This window comes from Artibeus jamaicensis, unplaced genomic scaffold, assembly GCF_021234435.1.
Source record: "Artibeus jamaicensis isolate MK-2021 breed Jamaican fruit bat unplaced genomic scaffold, CSHL_Jam_final contig_465, whole genome shotgun sequence".
Lineage (NCBI taxonomy): Eukaryota > Metazoa > Chordata > Mammalia > Chiroptera > Phyllostomidae > Artibeus > Artibeus jamaicensis.
In genome coordinates this window covers 9824537-9841892 of record NW_026521843.1, presented here as the reverse complement: position 1 = coordinate 9841892, position 17356 = coordinate 9824537, and the positions used below count along the sequence as shown (strand labels likewise).

The 17356-nt window shown below is 52.8% G+C and overlaps 1 protein-coding gene across 1 annotated transcript; it reads right to left on the bottom strand.

Annotated features, from left to right (window-relative positions):
* Positions 1-7317: 7317 nt before the first annotated feature.
* Positions 7318-7803, bottom strand: LOC128627696 (putative L-type amino acid transporter 1-like protein MLAS). The gene has a single exon (XM_053666990.1). The coding sequence runs from the start codon at positions 7801-7803 to the stop codon at positions 7318-7320; it is 486 nt and encodes a 161-aa protein (XP_053522965.1).
* Between the last annotated feature and the right edge of the window lie 9553 nt (positions 7804-17356).

Below are 17356 nucleotides of genomic sequence, written 5' to 3'. Positions count from 1 at the left end.
AGCATGGGACATTGCTTCAGTCATCTTTGGAAACAGCCTCCACAATGGAGCACTTTGGTCAGAGATGGAAATTCAACACTCTGGGGGGAAAGAGAGTATAAGAAGACTAGATGGTAATGGGAAAAAAATACCCCCCCCCAAAAAAACAAGAAAAAAAATAAAGTGATAAGTTACATACAAAAACAAAGAAATTTAACACTCATCATTGAGATTTTAACTAGAGTCTTCTGTGCAACTTCCAAAATAGGTCAAGATGATATCATTGTCCTGGCAAGAAAGAGGCTCATGGAGGGATAGAGTTTTAAAATTATTGATGATTGCTGGCTCTTCCCTTCACCTGAAAGTCCAGTGAGGAATCTACCTTTGACCTTTGTGAATTAGCTCATTAAATGAATATCTTTTTAAACACCTGTGTGAATAATGCACTGTGGTAGCTGCTGAAGATACAGCAATGAACAGAAGAGGTCTGGCGGCTCCAGGCCTGGACCTTGCAGTCTCTGGAAAGGGAAGGGGCATGAAACAATTAATCACACAGTTAAAGATTTAGTGACAGCAGTGTAAGGGCCACAGGAGAAGAAAGGCGTTCGGAGAGAACGTGCAAGCGAGGGCCCCGACTGGCTGTCAACGTCAAGGAAAAGGTCCTTGAAGAAGGCTTGAGTCAATATTTGAAGAAGAAATAGGCATTGCACAGGCGAGCACAGTGGGGGAGGTGGTTTAGAAATATCTCAGGCAGAAGAAACAGCAGGTACCGAGTTCCTAGAAAGGGAAGAAGCCTGCTGTCTGAGGAACGAGAAATCAGAAAACGGAAGGAAGGGGGAGTTGACCAAGTGCAGCTGGAGAACGGGAGGGAGGCGGACCGTGCAGACCACGTGGAGGGCTTGGGTCTGACCTGCACTGGCGTCCTTGGAAGATGAGGCAGAGACGCCAGGAGAGCACTGACGAAGGGGAAAAGCCATGTGAAGACACAGCCAGAGGCCACCAGCTACAAGCCAAGGAGAAAGTTCTCACCCGAAACCAGATGCACCAACAACTTGACCTTGAACCTCCAGCCTCCAGGGCTGTGAGAAAATGAGTTTCTGTTGCTCGGACCGCCCAGTCTGTGGCATTTTGTTACGGAAGGCCTCACTGACTAACACAGCACGTGAAACACCGAGATTTATGCTCTTCAAAGATTATGCTGGTTCCAGGAACAAAAACTGTGCCTTGGAGATATGGGAGGAGCCCATCACAGGCACCGTGTCGGGTGGCCCGCATCAGACCCGGGGCGACAGAGATGTGAGAGGCCAGGGCCATTCGGACACAGCTGCGGGGATGGAGGCCTGCCTGGGAGAGAGGGTTGAGGGTACTGGCAGGTGAGAAGCAGAGGCAGCGGCACCAGTTCTTTTAAGGAGTTTGGCTGTAAAGAGAAGAAGGGAGGTGGGCGATAGTCACAGAGGGAAATGGAGCTGCGATTCAGATTTTTCCTTTTCTTTTGTCTGAGAAAGTTTGCCTGTTGTCTCCTTATAAGAGAAAAGAAGGACGCATTTTCAAATGCTGTTGGATGCCGAATGAAGGAAGGTACGCTTGAGGGAAGACAGAAGTGCCAGGTCCCGTCACAGGAAGCCCAGGTCTAGAACCCAGGTGCTTCAGGAGAGAGCGGATGGGATGAATGGGTGAAATTCACGTCTAAATGAGGAAGTGAAAGAATGAAAGGAACTTGCATTATGCCATAAGCTGGGTCTTTTGTTGACAGGTTGTTGTTTAGAGGTTCCCCTGTAGCCACGGAAACCTAGCCATAAAGGCAGCTGGGCTGTTCCCTCTTTCGTCAGCGGGTCATTCGGATCCTCCCTGCGGCCATGAATGGGGGGAGAGGCACAGGTGCAGCTGTGGTGGGCGCCATGGGGCCCCTGGGCTTCCTGCTGGCTGTGTCCTCCGGTCTCTGTGATGCGCCCCTCCCATCTCACTCCAGATGGTTGCTGGTCGTTCTGACAGCACCCGGCTCCTGGTGGGTGGCCCCTGCTGCGTGGTCTCTCGATACCCGGTGCTCAGAGGCCCTGCCTGTCCTAGGGCCCAGACATATGCCAGAGGCTGTTTTTCAGAAAACATGCAGTTCTCTACCCCAGAAGGCATGACCTTGCTCCAGGACCCCAGGGGTCTGCTTTGTGTTTCTTCCACCGGGACTGGCCACAAACTCTGTGTGGCATCTTATCCCACCGCTGACTCTGCCACCACTCTAGAGTCAAGCAGATCACATAGCCCGGGGGACAGAGGTGCTGTGGCTGCAGCCAGGGCCTGCTGCAGGGCCCTTTCCTGTGGTGCGGCAGCTGGGCCCGCACAGCCCAGCCAGCCTTTCCCGGCCCTCTGGTGGCCACCAGGAGGGAGTCAACATGTCATTTAACAAATTCCAGCCAGGTGCTCAAGTCCTTGGACTTTGGCTAAACTCTTTATTTTTCTTCTCTTTTCGTTTTTCTTTTTAGAGTTTAAAGTGAAAGAGTGTATTAGTGATGCACACTAAACACTTTCTTATTCTGTCTTTACAACTGCTATGTGGAGCAAGGCTTACCCTCCTTGTAGCACAGATGGGGAAACCGAGGCACAGAGAGGCGAACAGACTCGTTCCAAATTGCTCCACAGTGTGAGATAAAACCAACAAAAGAATACTGGGTGCCTCCGGCTAGTCAGTAGAGTCTTAGAAACAGAGTCTCAGTCTTGGAAACAGTCTGAGTGCAATGGAAGGGAGTAGAACATGGTGTGGGGCTGCGAGGCTCATTTTATGTGTCAGCTCGACTGGGCTAACCGATGCCCAGACAGCCGGTTAGTGCTGTTTCTGGGTGTGCCTTTGAGGGTCTTTCCAGAGAGATCTGTGGGCTGAGCGAAGAAGACCCCCTCACCAATGTGGAATCATTCAATCTGCTGAGGGTCTACATGGAACGGAAAGATGGAGGGAGGGCGAATCTGCCCTTCCCTGGAGCTGAGACACCGTCCTCTCCGGCCCTGCCGCATCGGTGCTCCTGCCTCTCAGGCCCACCCTGCCCACCGCAGCAGCCACTCCGGTCCCTCCACCTCCCTGGGCTTGACCTTCTTTCAGGGTCCATGGGTAAAACACAGCACATATTTACACGAAAAAGGATTCGTTGTTTATCTGAGGTTCAGATTTCACTAGGCATCCTCTCTTTTATTTTAGTTTTTACTAAATTTGGCAACCCTAGCTTCTTTCTTTGTGAGACCAGGTGCCACCAAAGTCATGGGCATATGAAAAGGCATCAGGCCGGCTGCTGTCATTACACAAGGCTCCCTGGCCAGGACACACAGAGGAGCAAACCTGGGTGGAAGGGGACACAGCGTTCTAACCCTGGATGGGCCGGGTGTGAGTCAGCCCGAGGGGAGGGTGAGAGATGTCCTGACTGAAGTAACCACAAGAGGATGCCTCCCTGGCACCAGCAGTAAACAGGAAGTTCCCCCCCCCCCGCCCCGCCTTGTTACCACCCTTAAAAAGATTCTAAACCTGGATTCAGAACAGTAGCTGGTGTTCGGCAATTCTAAACTGGATCACCGAGCTCCCAACCCAGAGGTGCCTCCAGTTTTCCAGCCCCGAGGCCAGAGACAGACACCTACCCACAGACGCCTCCTGGTGCTAGGACCCAGACCAGAAAGAGAACCCTGCGTGTGATTTGGCAAGAGGAGGAGCTTCCCTGCAAGGCAGCAAGGTGCCCAGGAATGGACGAGGTGCTGGGCGGGTAGGTTTTCAGGAGTCACCCAGGCAGGGCAAGCCTCCTTGCTGTGCTTCTTCAGTGCTGGGGAGGGGGCCCGGGAGGGAACAGTGCGGCTCGTCTGCTCATCTCTAGCCCACTTTCCAGTGGACTCTCCTGTGAGATGGAAGTTTCTCCCACTGCGCAACCACAGTAGCCCACAGTCAGCTCTGACTCTCAGTTTCCCCTTAAGGCGGCCCTGCCCCCACAGCCCACGGCCTGGAAGCAGCCAGCCCCGCCCCCACGGTCTGCCGTGGCTTTTCTGAGTCAGCCTTTGCCCTCGGCCGCTTTACAGGTCTGGTTCTTCTGGTTGAGTTTTTCTTTAATTCCTTGGTTGTCGAAGTTCCGTGCAGTTTGATTTTCTGGTGCTTTTGGTGGTTTATTGATTTCTGATTGGCTGCAAGGAAACAAAGGGTTTCCACCTACACCTCCATCTTGGCTGGAGTCCCCTGGAGAGACATCTTTAGACTCCAAAGTAGGAACACACTTCGAAGTAGGAGAAGCGTGGCTGCCCCCCCTCCCGTTGTCGTCTGGCTGACCTTGGGTTATCACGGCGGGCAAGCACTGCTGAGCCCAGAACCCTCCCCTGCATATGTAATGTGAACCAAAACCAGAAGCGGTCACTCTTTACCAGGGCACCGGGGGGTCTCATGAAGACGCAGCACTGAGCTGTCTGTAGGGGCTGCACAGTCCTGGGCTGACCTCTTCCCCCCTCTGCCAGACAGGACCCTGCCCCACGGAAGCAGTTCCCCATAAGGAGCATAGCTCCCATTCTCCAATATAATATAAAAGGTAATGTCCAGAGCTTTCTGCCAGGGGTGAAGTCTGCCCACAGAAAACTTTGGAGGTGGGCATGGGAGGAAAGACAGGAGGACACTGAGGACAACAGGGCCTGTCCTCACACCCCGCTCATTTTTCCTTAAGACACGAGAGCCCCGTTCTTTCTGGTCTCTGGACTCAGGTTCCTACTGCTTCTATATGGCTGTTTTGCCACAAACCACATCAGTCCTCCTCTTCCAGGAAGCCCACTAGACTGCTCTGCCTCGCAGAGGTCTCCCTGTTCTGAGTTCCAGCAGCAAGCGGAGGCAGAGCCCCAGCAAAGGACATCTGCTTTACGGCATCCAGGCCTGCGTGCTGCCCCTCCTGCCCTGCAGGCGGGGCCAGAGATGGCGACCAGCACGTCCCAGTTTGCCCGAGACTTTCCAATGTCGGCACTGAACGTCCAGCACCCCTGGGGACCCCTCGGTCTTGAGCTACCAGGGTGGTAGGTCACCAGACCTAGCAGGTCACATGGAAACTTGTGAAGGGACACAAATAACATAACAATAAGTTCTCATCGGAAATGGGGCCTCTCGTCTCCCTTGTAATTCTAAAACCTGAGCATGTGAGGGCAAAAAAAAAAAAGGGCCAAATAGCAACTAGTTCCTCATGACCCCAGTCCTGGAAATGTAGCTCTGCCCGGGGCCCAGTGAGGCAGACTCCTGGGTTCCCCCACTTGTGGGCCTCCCGGTGGGGCGCCCTCAGCTGGCGAGCACTCACCACGCGTGACCCCGCCCCATGCCGTCAGAGGGAAGGGACCTGGAGTGCTTCCGAACTTGACTCATCTGGGGCAACCTGCCCACCAGCTAACGAGCTGTGACAGCTACAGAGCCTGCCCCACAGGTGTGCCACGGGCAGGTTTCTGGAGAAGACACCACAAAAACAGAGAGATTTCTGGTTCAATTCTCAAGAACCTTAATTTTTCACTCGAATCCCAGGCACGTGAGCAGGAGGCTGGCCCTGGCCTGGCATAGGCCCTGCAATTTCTTAACAAAAAAGCATCAAAGATCCACCCAACGTGTGCTTCCAAGGGCAGGGTTACAGCCAGAAGTTCCAGTGCCCCGCATTCAGAGGGAAAGCCTTGTTTTTGCTTCGAAACCGTGTTTGTCAAAAATGCTCTGTAAACAGCTGGGCCCAGCAAACGAGGTCCCATGGACCCAAGCCAGTCTGCTGCTTGTTTTTGTAAATAAATTTCATGGGGATGCAGCCATGCTCACTTGCTTACTTTCAGCCATTTTCATGCTACAAGAGTCGAATGGCCGCAACAGAGATTGTACATGTTCCAAAGCCTAAAATACTTAAGTCTGTGATCAGCGAGGAAAAGCTCGCCAATCCCTGCTCGTTGGTATGGAAGCTTCTCACTCCTCTTTGGGCCCCTCGCTCTTTCCCTGCATCAGCTCTGAGCCCAGGGCCTGGATGGATTCGGAAAGAGAGGGGTCTATCTCCTGTGAAAAGAATAAGCCAGTGCCCCGCCCAGGGGTTCCCGCCCCGCCACCCCAGAGCCAACCTGAGCGCCCACTAACCATTCCCCTGAAATCACAACCAGTTGCGGTACTCAGAGCCTTAGCCACCATCCACGGTGACGGTACTGTTTGAGAAGCTCTGTGAGGTTATTACGACCCCTTTTCATAGGCAAAGAACTGAGGCCCAAGGAATTACATGCAAGAGTAAAAAGTAGGTCCCAGGGCTCCTGTCTCTCTCAGCTCTTGGACTTCAGCCTTCAATGTCTTCTTCTCACGCCATCTCCCAAATCCCCCTCCAGGGAGCCCTTGCTCAGAGCTGAGCCAAAGCCCTTAAGCCAACCCAGGGGCCAGAGAGGAAAAGACTGGCAGTTCTCACCCTATAAGAGTTTAAAACTCCTTCGGGGGAACAAGAAAACAAATAGCTTCCTAAGCAAATATATTTATAGCAAGAAGTTAATATCTCTAGTGACCAAAAAGTCCAAATGCTCCAAATGCTCCAAATGCTTCCCAGGGGCACTGCAGACCCATCCCCCACCAGGGCAGTGACTAGCCAGCCCCAGGTTCACAGGTGGACGAGCCAGGCAGGACTGGCCCCGTCTCCTGCCCCAAACCACACTGCTGTCGTGGTCCCCAGGCTGTGGCACGGATGAATTAAGTATCTACTGCAATGCTCCAGAAAGGAGGAGCCAGGAGATACCAAACTGAGGCATCAAGCACGGCCTTTTGCTTGAGGTATGACCTCAAAATCACAATCACTTACTTCTCCTTTCTACGCCTCAGTTTTCCCATGTGAAAAATGGGATGATGAAGCCTACCTCACCGGGCAGCAAAATGAGACCACGGGGCTGATACCATGAAGCTCTCTGCCCACTAGAGAAGTCATTATTTATGTAATTCCTTAAACTGATCACAGCAGACAGTGGCTGGCATTCATTCAGGTGCGTGAGTGCAGGAAGGGAGCCCTTGCTATCAGCCAGTTTCCCTTGGTCTTAGCTCAAACGATGATAACTGAAGCCGCTGATGCTCACAGGCTCCGCCCCCAAGCGTGTCATGGACTCCCCCGTGGGTTCTTGAGTTACTCCACCACGTGGCCGAGGCTGTTCCAACATCGGAGGACCACAGGCCCTGGTCAGAGGCCGTGACGGTGCTCCCAGGCTGCTGTGCTGTGTTGTGGAAGGTGGACAGTAGTGCTTCATGTGGCCTTGGCCCTGGCCCAGGACCACCATGCCGCCCCCACAGTGACCAGCAGGGAGGACCCGTGTTTGTCATTGTGGTGGCCAGCTGTGAACTCCAGCAGTTCGCCAGCGTCAGCAGCAGGATACAGAGACAGTCACACCCTTGAGTGCTGCCTGGGGCAGTGAGGAGCAGCCAGGGTAAAAGGGGGCTGCTGCATACTTGGCAAAGGTCAGAGAGACAGCAGCGATGGTGACTGGAGGGCCCACCAGCCCAGGTGTGTACATGTCCAGAAAGGCTGGCAAGGAACCAAAGGTGTGCAAGATGTAAGCATACCCCCTTCCAGGTTCGGGGAGAAGGGCCCCCAGATCAACGAAGCACAGGGCATCCCGAGTGGCCAGGAGGCCACAGACTGCCCAGGCCACAATATCGGCCCCAGGGCTGCCCGTGTAGACCAAGAGCCCCTGTGGTGACATGAAGATGCCAGAGCAGATGAGAGAGCCAGCGATCAAGGACACACAGCTCCACAGGCCCAGCTCCGTCCTCAGCCTCAGCCCCCCACCACCTGGCTCCTGTCCTGCCACCCCCTCGCCACCATCCCTCTCCTGACTTCGCCCCATCTCAGGACTTCAATGGTCGCTGCGTGCACTTGGGCAAAGCAGATGCTCTGGGCTTCCTGCAGGAGTTAATGACGGTAGCACCTGAGAGCCTCGGCCACGGGCCCGAGAACCAGAGCATGGCGTTTAGAGAGGTCCTGGTGTTCACTGACCTGCCAGCCGCTGTCCAGCCCAGACCCCAGGACAGGCATTTGCAGAAGCTGTTTGCCGGAGCAGCCCAGGAAAGGTCGAGGGAAGAGGGGTGCTAGCAGGAATCCCTGTCGCCCAGTTCCACAGCAGTGTTGCGGAATGACAATTGCATGAGTGCTCTGTGCCAATCGGGCGACTGCTGAGCGATGGCACGCACTGAGCCCCCCAGTCTCTGCAACGGCTTCAGCGGCCAAGCACCAAAGTCCCTGCCTCTCAGGGTCCCAACTGACCGCGTGAGCCCCACTCGAAAGAAAAACCGAGATGATCTAACAAGAGGATCCACATGGTGCAGTGGCGGGGAGGGGTATAAGGGGACTGAAGGGTAATGGAGAAGATATAATAAAGATTCAAGTTTAAGAAATAGTACAGGACAGGGCTTGTCCCCTCGCAGGAGGGGGCAGGTGGGCAGGAGCAGGGGGGGCCGGAGTTCAAGTTCCAGCTCTGGTCTCTCACCGCTGTGCGAGCTGGGACGAGGTCTCCGAACACCACTCCACGCCTCTGTCCATTACAACACCCACCAGATAGAGTTGCTCTGTGAACGAAGCAACAGCCCATTCACAAAAAGCTGGAGTAGCGTATGGAGCGTAATGAGCTTTCCTTACATGTTAGCCATTACTCTCTGGCAAAGAGTCCCATTAGTTCCCCAGTTTCAGATCTATGTATATACATATATACCTGAAATTATACTTATAGTATATATTTAATTTAATAATTGCATTAATCTATGAATAATGTTCCTTTCAAAATATAGTGTATAACTTTTTCATTTGATCCTCCCTTATATTTTTAAAACCTTGCATTGTAGAACCTTTACTAGTTTTGTTACAGAAAAGTCAGTGGAACCAACTCACTGGCATTTAGGGTTAAAATGCCGGCACCCAAGGTGGGCAGAAAGGCACTGACTGGCCCAGCTCAGTCCAGCCGTGTGGGCTTTTGGATCTCATAGACCTGTGTAAGGGGCGTCGCTGTCACTTGTTCCTGGGGTGTCCGTCCTGCCTCCCCCCCTAGCCACATGAAAGCCTGTTGGCCTAGGTCCTCAGAGAATGTAGGGCCCTCTTCTTCAGAAAATTACTGAGGGTGAAGCCCTCCAAGAGTCAGAAGGGGGTCCTTCCAGATTCCCACCCCACAGGAAGAGAGAGAGAGGAGGGTAGAGAAGCAGATAAGAAAAAAGGGTAGGTAGAAAACGTGAAGGGAAAGGAGATCAGAACGCAGAGCATCCTGGAGGTTCCGGAAGAAGGATCAGCTGCCTTGCTGGCAGGAGCCAAGCAGGAGCCAGGGCCCTCCGATGACAAGCTTCTCCTTCCCCAGGGACGGTCACTGGTGGATGCTGTGAAGGTTAGCCAACTGCACTGACTGAGAACGGTCCACGAGACCGCCCTCACCTCTGACACCAGTGGCAAGTGTGGGGGTGCCCAAGACCACCCTTACGTTCAATAATTTGCAAGAGGGATGCACAGAACTCACCCAAACCTTCTATGTCACCTAAAGGACACAGATTAAAACTAGCCGAGAAAGGAAGGACATAGGGCAGAACCCAAGAGGGTCCCAAACACAAGGCTTGCAGTTCTCCTCCCCTGTGGGGTCAGGAGCTTTGGGGTTCCATCGTCCAGACACGGTTGTCTGCTTACATGGCTGACCTCATTGTCCAGCCCCTCAGGAGGTCCAGCTGGGATTTCACGACCCAAAGTTCCCACCCAAAATCATGTCATTACTATCAGGCAAGCCGGAGGAGGCTCCGAGGCCAAAAACAGACACAGTAATCAAGTACAACGTTCCGAGGCGCTGGAGATGACCTCCCAGAAGCTGAGGGTGGGGACCAGGCCTCTCTGGTCGGGGTCTCATTCTCTATCATACAGGTGTTGAGGCACCTGCGACCAGAGCAACACTGTGAGAACACAAAGACTGTTTCTCATGACCCATCTTATCAAGCAGTGTGTCTAAAGAGGAGAAACCCAAATGCCAAGTTCAGGAGCTTGGAAGGAAGAAGGGAACCGATGGAGGGAAAGTGGGGAAGGGCTCACCTCAAGGTTTTCCTGGGTGGGGAGAACCAGAGACTCTGAGGCTCTATGAGCTTCAGTTGGCAACTCCAGCGGCCCTTCCAGAATCTGACACAGTGTGGCCTTCAGTTCTGGGACCAGGCCTGCCTGTGAGGAAGGAGACCCACCAGAACAGAGCCACCCTATATGACATCCCTGTGCTGCCACCACAGGCAATAGGAGTCGCTGGTGTGGCCTGCTCGAGGTTCCACAGAATGGAGGCGTAGCAGGAAGAAACCTGGCATCTGGAACCAGACAGCTGTGCTTTAGGTCGCTGGCTTCTCTCAGATCCTCATCACCTCGATTTCCCATTAGTAACTCGGGGCTGCTGACTCTCCCACCAGTGGTCATGAGAATAAACCAAAAATCTGTACCCGCCACCATCCTACAGAGATGAATGAAGTTATGATAACATCGAAACTCACATTTCCTGCTCTCGCCCTGTTGATCGTGTGTAATCATCTACGGTGACGGGCCGGAGGTGCCAGCCACCTGGAGCTCTGTTCCTGGCCTTCCCAGGCTGCAGCCGGGGCCATTCTTTAGTGGTGTTTCCTAGCACTATTCGGGCCTCACCTCTTGTTGGGTTTCCATCTCCTTTTGGAAGGAATGGGAGCCACAGAGCCAGCTCAGCAAAAGCAATGGACTCGATCTACAGAGCAACATGGCCAAGCTCAGGAAAGAACCCCGGCATCTAGAGGTCTGTAGGGCACTGGTCGGGGCAGTGACTTGCTATTGAAATCCCTGCACTCCTACGCCTGGCTCCTCAAACCTCTCCTTGACCAGAGCTGCTCTCTGGGCCCAAAGGAGCCAAGGCTGCCCCTTAAGTGGCCATGGCTCGGAAGCTGGCCTGTTGTACATACGTATGGGGAGGGGTGGGGACCGAGGGCAGGGGTTTCAGCTGGGACCCAATGCCAGGCAAGGCCTCTGGTCCCCAACCTGCAGTTGTAGGGGTTAAACCCAGCACACCCCCTCCCTAACCAGGTTATTTCATTTTTTAGATCTCACTTGGGAAAACTTCTTCTTTCTTGGCCTGACCACACTGCTCAGATGCTTCTCCTCTGACTCGTGGTCGGCCACAAGGAGCCCCCCAGGGAATCACTGGGGACTCACACGCCCAGGCAACCGGGCCTGGGTGGGGCTTCTAGGTGAGGTGGAATGGAACAGCCCGGGGACCCGCCGGGCCTTGGACACCCTGGACAACACTGAAACCTGTTGTTACCCGGAAAGGTCCTTTCAAGACTGCGCTGGGACACGGATGGCGGGAACAAGATCCAGCCCCCGTCACGGACAGCTCTGTGGACACCCCGTCCCATGAGCAAGCAGGGGAAAGGGATTGTCCGTTCAGAGATCTTGAGTAGGCCCTGGCCCTTCCCTGAGCCTCAACGTCCCCACCTGTTCAAGGCGGGTACAGCTGGCCGCTTCGGCAAAGCAGGGCAAAGAAGAAGCAATTCCTGTTCTCTCCACTGAACATGGCATCTCCCACCACACAAGAGCTTTACCAGGATAGGCCTGACTCTTGGATGGAGAGTCCCCAGAGCCTGAGGTAATAATCCTGGTGCCTGCCCGCCTCAACTCTTCCGCCCCCACCCCCGCCACTAGAGGGCAGAGCACAGGCAAAGGCTGAGAGTGGACGCTGGGGCCTAGACTGTAAGCTGCTGCCCTCTAGTGGGCACGGAGGAAGGAGAGAACAGGACTGGAGGACAAGGGAGGGAGAGAGCACAGCAGGGGGAGACAGAGAGGCCTCAAAGCAAAGGACTGGCAGGGGGAGGTGGCGGCTGGAGGACGTGGGACCCGGAGGGAGCTGCAGGAGAGGCCGCCCCTGCGAGCGTCCCCATGTCCTGGCCAGCACTATTCCTCGTCATGCGGTCAGCATTTCCCCTTGATGGGTGCATCAGCCACCGAGAGCTCCATCGGGTTGTGTGTGGCCGGGGCTCTCACCCAGCTCCAGAGCTCCGGCCAAGTCGGTTTTTGCTGATCTCTTCCACGTGCCTCCTCTTTCGAGGGCCCTCTGAGGACCAGCTGCCGGATGAATCAGGCAGGCAACTGATGGGTCACTGCCCTGTCAGTGCCTCTGACTTCCACTCCGCTTTTATGTTTTTGCTAAATCTGTATTTCTGTCCTTGACCTTCGTCCAGGGCTTCAGGCCTATACACCCACAGTCCACTGGATGCCCCACCTTCTATCCCTTAGACACCTCAAACCCAGCGTGTACGAGATAGAACCCATCACCTTCACCAAACCCACTCCTCCTAGGAGCCCTACCATGTTCCCTCACTGTGTCAGACACTGTGACAGGCCGCCAGGAATGACGGGCGTATCCCTCCCACCACTGGGAGTGCTGCTGGCAGGGACCCTGACTGTCGGCATCCCCCGGGGTTTCCTCAGGTGCAGGGAGCCACCCCCACCGAGACCCCTCCTTCCCTGGGAGGGTCCCCTCCGGCGCCTGGTCCCCGTGGGAACTTGGAGGCCAGCCCCAGTACCCAGGCTGAGCTTTCCAATGAGGCTGCCCTGTGGCTCAGTCGGGCCGTATTCCCAGTCCTGCTTCCTTCCCTTCCCTCCCACGGGGATCCCAAGAGAACTGCCTAACCAAATTGTGGAATGTGAATCTCTGTCCCAGAGACATTTCTCCAGGGAATGCCATCTGTAGCCCCTGGTCACCAGGGCTCAGCCCCTGAGAGCCGAGGCTGACATGGCCTCCTCACCCACAGCCAGGAGGACCAGGCCAGCCCTCCTTCGCTGGGAGTCTCAGATCCATCCACGCCCCTCAGACCTGCCCCCACTCTCCACAGGCCCCTGGAGGGCCTCCCTTGCCCTTGGTTCCTTCAGCACAGGGACCCGCACGCACCCTCCAGAGCACCACGCTCCTCTCTGAAGCTGCAGCTGGACTCAAGCCTCAGGTCCTCCCTTGGGGGACCCCAATATATCAGCCCTGTGGCCCTCGCTTCAAGCCCCATCCTTCCTGGCCCACCTAGTCAGGCCCCACCACACTCCCAGAACAGCCAGCAAGGGGGCGGTCCCCAGTGTGGGAGCGTGAAGCGGGGTGACACTGACTTTAGAACCAGCGGGTTGCCCATAGAGACAGGGTGGAATCTCTCCCTGTTTGAGGCTCACACCCGAGAGGCTGTGCCCTGGGCCGTGATGATTAACGGCCGTGAGTGGCGCCAGGATCGATGAGTCTCAGGCAGAGATGGGGCTCCCGCGGCAGGGCCGCCACACAAAGGCAGGCAGGCAGGGCTGCGGCCTCCTCCGTCCCTCACACAGCCCCCAGGGCCTGCGGGACTGGCCTGTGTCCAGTGAGAGGTGAGAGCGAGGCCGGGTGCTCCTCTCTGCCAAGTGGCTTCCTTGTTCTTTACCCTCATTTCGATTTGTCTCCGTCATACATCACTGGACTCTAGAGTCTGAGTCCGTGGCATTGACTAGGTAACATATTGATCTGATTGTCCCTTATGTGACATCAAGCCCACAAATGCTACTTACTCTCAGGCTCAAAATTTTTCTTTCTTTTTTATAGTTTTTTTAGTTTCTAGCATTTGGAGGATTTTTAAAAAATTTGTTTTTATTTTGCCCTTTCTGCTGTGTTGTCAAAAGGACAATGTATTTGCTCTTTGCTCTGTAAATGCTGAGATAGAATTTAGGCAGAACTACAAAATTCTGCTCTTTTAAAAGTTAATGGATATACATTTTCATCTTCATGAATGATAAAGACTTTTGTTTTTAAATGAAAAAGATGTGTTTGTACAAATCCAAACTTTCCTTTCAAAAAGACACTTTGAAGTGATTTCTTTAAAGTTTGCTGTTTCTTCCTTTATTTAATTTTAATATTGTTCCTAAATATTTTAGATTTATTCCCAAGAACTCTTGTTTCCATGTTAAAACTAGGGATCACAGCGATCTGTTTAAGAAACGCAGTCAAAAAAAAAAAAAGGGAAGAAAGAAAGAAGAAACCCAGCCATATTCTTTCATTCTCGCTTAGAAAAGGCAGAAAGGAAGGAAGGAAGAGAGGAAGGAAGGAAGGAAGGAAGGAAGGAAGGGAGGAAGGGAGGGAGGGAGGGAGGGAGGGAGGGAGGAAGGGCATCCAAATACAGTCCCTTAAATCATTCAGCAGCCAGACCAATATTTAGTGTGATCCCATTTGTTTTATACACGTACGTATGCAAACACATATGTACAATACACATGTATGTTTAGAAATACATGTGTGTGCTTGGAAATTTTCTGGGAGGACACAGAAGAATATGGTTCTCTAAGGAGCGAGACTGGGGAGTGAGTACGCGTCGCTGCGGCCGCTGGCATCTCCTCTAGCAGGCACAGACCAGGGGCATTTGTTTTTTCTGTGGTTGCAGAAACAGAAATCTCAGTGGCGGACTCTCGCTTTGTGGTTGCAAAGAGACAGGACATAATTCTTTTTTATGTGACTCGCAGTTCAGGTGGCAGATCCTGGAGCGAGGCGCAGGGATAACGATTCCCTGGGCCGGGGAACCAGTCCTGAAGCCCAGCCTCCTGCGCCCCCCGGACAACTCCCTAATCACCGAATCCCCTGTAGTAAGTCTCGTTCTGCTTCAATTGCCCGGAGTCGCTTCCCTTATCTTCCACTATACCTTGAACTGACACAGGGGCGGCGGGGAAGAGGGCATTGCAAACCTCAGAGGAACTCGTCCTATGATATCAGCAATACCCTCCTTTGTTTAATTCAAGCCCCAGGGATGAGGTCGATGCCCTGACCCAGATCCTGTCTGTGCGGGGCCATGTTATCCCTCCCGCGCCCTAGTTTCTCCGCCTCCGCAACAAGATACGCGTGTTTGTGTGTTTGTCGGGACTCTCTGGGCCTCAGTGACAGAATGGTAATTCAATCCACTTCAGACAATATGTATATTGTATTAGACACAACCAACTTTCTCCCTCTCGGTCTCCTTCTCTCTGTTCCTGCCTCTCTTTCATGCAAATCTCTGTCCGTTAGCTGTTCTCTGGCAGGCTGACTGTCCCCCACAAAGTGTGATTATGACTGCTGGTGGCTCTTGGCTCATTTCAACGCAATATGTAAGAGGAATTTTCCTCCCCCAGGTTCAGTTTGGAAAAAAAACCTGGGGAATAATTCTGACTGAATTAGCTCGGTTCGTGGGTTTGTCCCTTGGTTAAATCACTGCGTCCCTGAGAGTGGCTGAGCTTGGCTCAAGAAGGGTCTCTTACTAGAAAACACTAAAGAATGCTTTTAAAAAACCTCAGTGACCACGACAATGGGAGCCTGATTAACCCACGCATACACGGCCTGTCTCGGCATATGCATCCCTCCGATAATGGTTATACTTGAAAACTGTGACTCTCAAATATAAAAAAGGCCACATCACTATGGTAGTTTCAAAAACAGCTGCAGTAATTCCCTTCCGTGTAGCCATGTCCTCAGACAGTCCTAGCAACATAATAGCTGGCTCTCTGAAAAAAGAGAGAGAGAAAGAGAAGCCCTGGATTATAACAGTTACCAATTTCTGTGGCAGATACCCCACGATGGCCAGTCTCAGGCTAGAGCGGTTTAACAACTGGGTTGTGCAATTCCTGGAAAGGTAACAATCGGCTCTCAAGTTCCCCTACTGTTGTCCCCTCTCACCTAACCCAGGGTGTGGTGCCATGTCATTTTATGTAGCGATAGCAAACTTGAAGCGAGCAGAGACTTAACAGGGCTTGTGCTTTGAAGCTTCCCCTCGCTCGCTCTGCTTGGAACCCTGACTTCAACCATGTCAGTGGGCTTGGCAAATGAGCCGGATGGATGGTGAGAGACACATAACCAATTGCCCTGTTTTCCCCGGCCAACTGCCAGAAATGGGGGGGAAACTGGGCCGAAACAGGAGAAGGCCACAGAAGCTTGAGTGAGCTCAGCCAAGACCAACAGAACCGAACCAGCCCCAATTTTTGACTGACAGAATCATCAACTCATATATTATTACTATGTGCAGTCATACATGTTAAGGTGATTGGTTCTACAGCAAAAGTTACTTGATACACTTACCATATTCCCCAAAGGGAAACAACCAAGGACTGTGTCAGTCACTAAATTCTGCTGAGTTCAGATTTCTTAGTGACCCTCATTCTTGTCTGAAATTTTAAGATATGGCTCATCATCCTACAACAATCATCATCGTAGTAAGTGAGGAATTTAATCACCTACAAAACACCTGGTAAACAACACTGGCAGATACAACAGGATAACACAAAGTCCCGTTCAGAAAAAAGAAAAAGAAAAAAGCAAAATATCGAGTATACTGGCATTTGTTGTTGCTTTTGGCTGCCCAGATTTGAACATCTTTCTAAATATGAGACCCTCTCCTTGGGAAGCAGAACATATATCTCTCTAAAAGAGCCAAAAATTATTCCTCAGACTCGCTTCCCAGTTGGGTACAGGGGCACATGGCCTTGGTTCTGCCAATCAGACGCACTTATGTTTTGAATCAGAAACAGTGATGGGAAGAAGCAGAAACCCATGTGGTCAATGAGTGTCGGCAGTGGCGGGAGTTCCAGGGACAGTGACTGGTGCTCAGTGGGGTAAGCAAGGCCCACCCCAGGTTCCTCCCACTGTCTCCACCTCATCGTTTGTGCGGTGCCACCTGGAATGTTGTTTCTGCCTCCGTAGTCCTCACACCTAGTGTTTTAGTCCTTCTTCCTTCCCAACACACACGGCGCCCCAACCACCAGGTCTACAGAGTGTGGTAGGCAACAGAAAAGCTCTAGGTCCGACTGCCCGAGTCTGAACCCTGGCTTATTAGCTGTGTGAACATGGGCAAGTTCTTTACCATCTTTGTGCCATTTCCCCATCTAACATTGGGTGATGGCCAGAGGGAAAGGGGGATTGGTGGATGTGGGCAAAGCAGGGAGAATGGAGACAGAAAGAGACTTTGCTCCGGACAATGGGTGCAGATGTTTTATTGGGTTGAACACTGGAAACCTGTACAGTTTTGTGAAGCGATATCGCCTAATAAGTCAATTTTAAAAAATTAGAAAGTGTCATTTCATAAAACACACTAACCGTATCAGCAATGGATTGCCATAGTAACACTCTGGGACGTGTCAAATTTAGTCATGTGAAACAGCGATCACTTATTTTGCATGTACAACAAAAGGTGGCCGGAGTTCAGCAGACCTGCCCTTGGCCTGGCTGCACTTCAGACTGCAGCAGGCTTGAGGTCTGGTGGGCAGCTCTGATCTGTGTCCCTCATTCTCCTGAGACCAATGGGGTCTGTTGTTCACAAGGCAAAAGCCCAGGAAGGCAAACAGAAACTCACAGTTCATCCTAAGACCTGGTATCTATGTTAACTCTATTTTCTATATTCTTGATGCTGTGA

Coding starts and splice junctions, on each gene's coding strand:
- LOC128627696 (XM_053666990.1), bottom strand. CDS start 7,803: ATGGGGCGAAGTCAGGAGAGGGATGGTGGCGAGGGGGTGGCAGGACAG.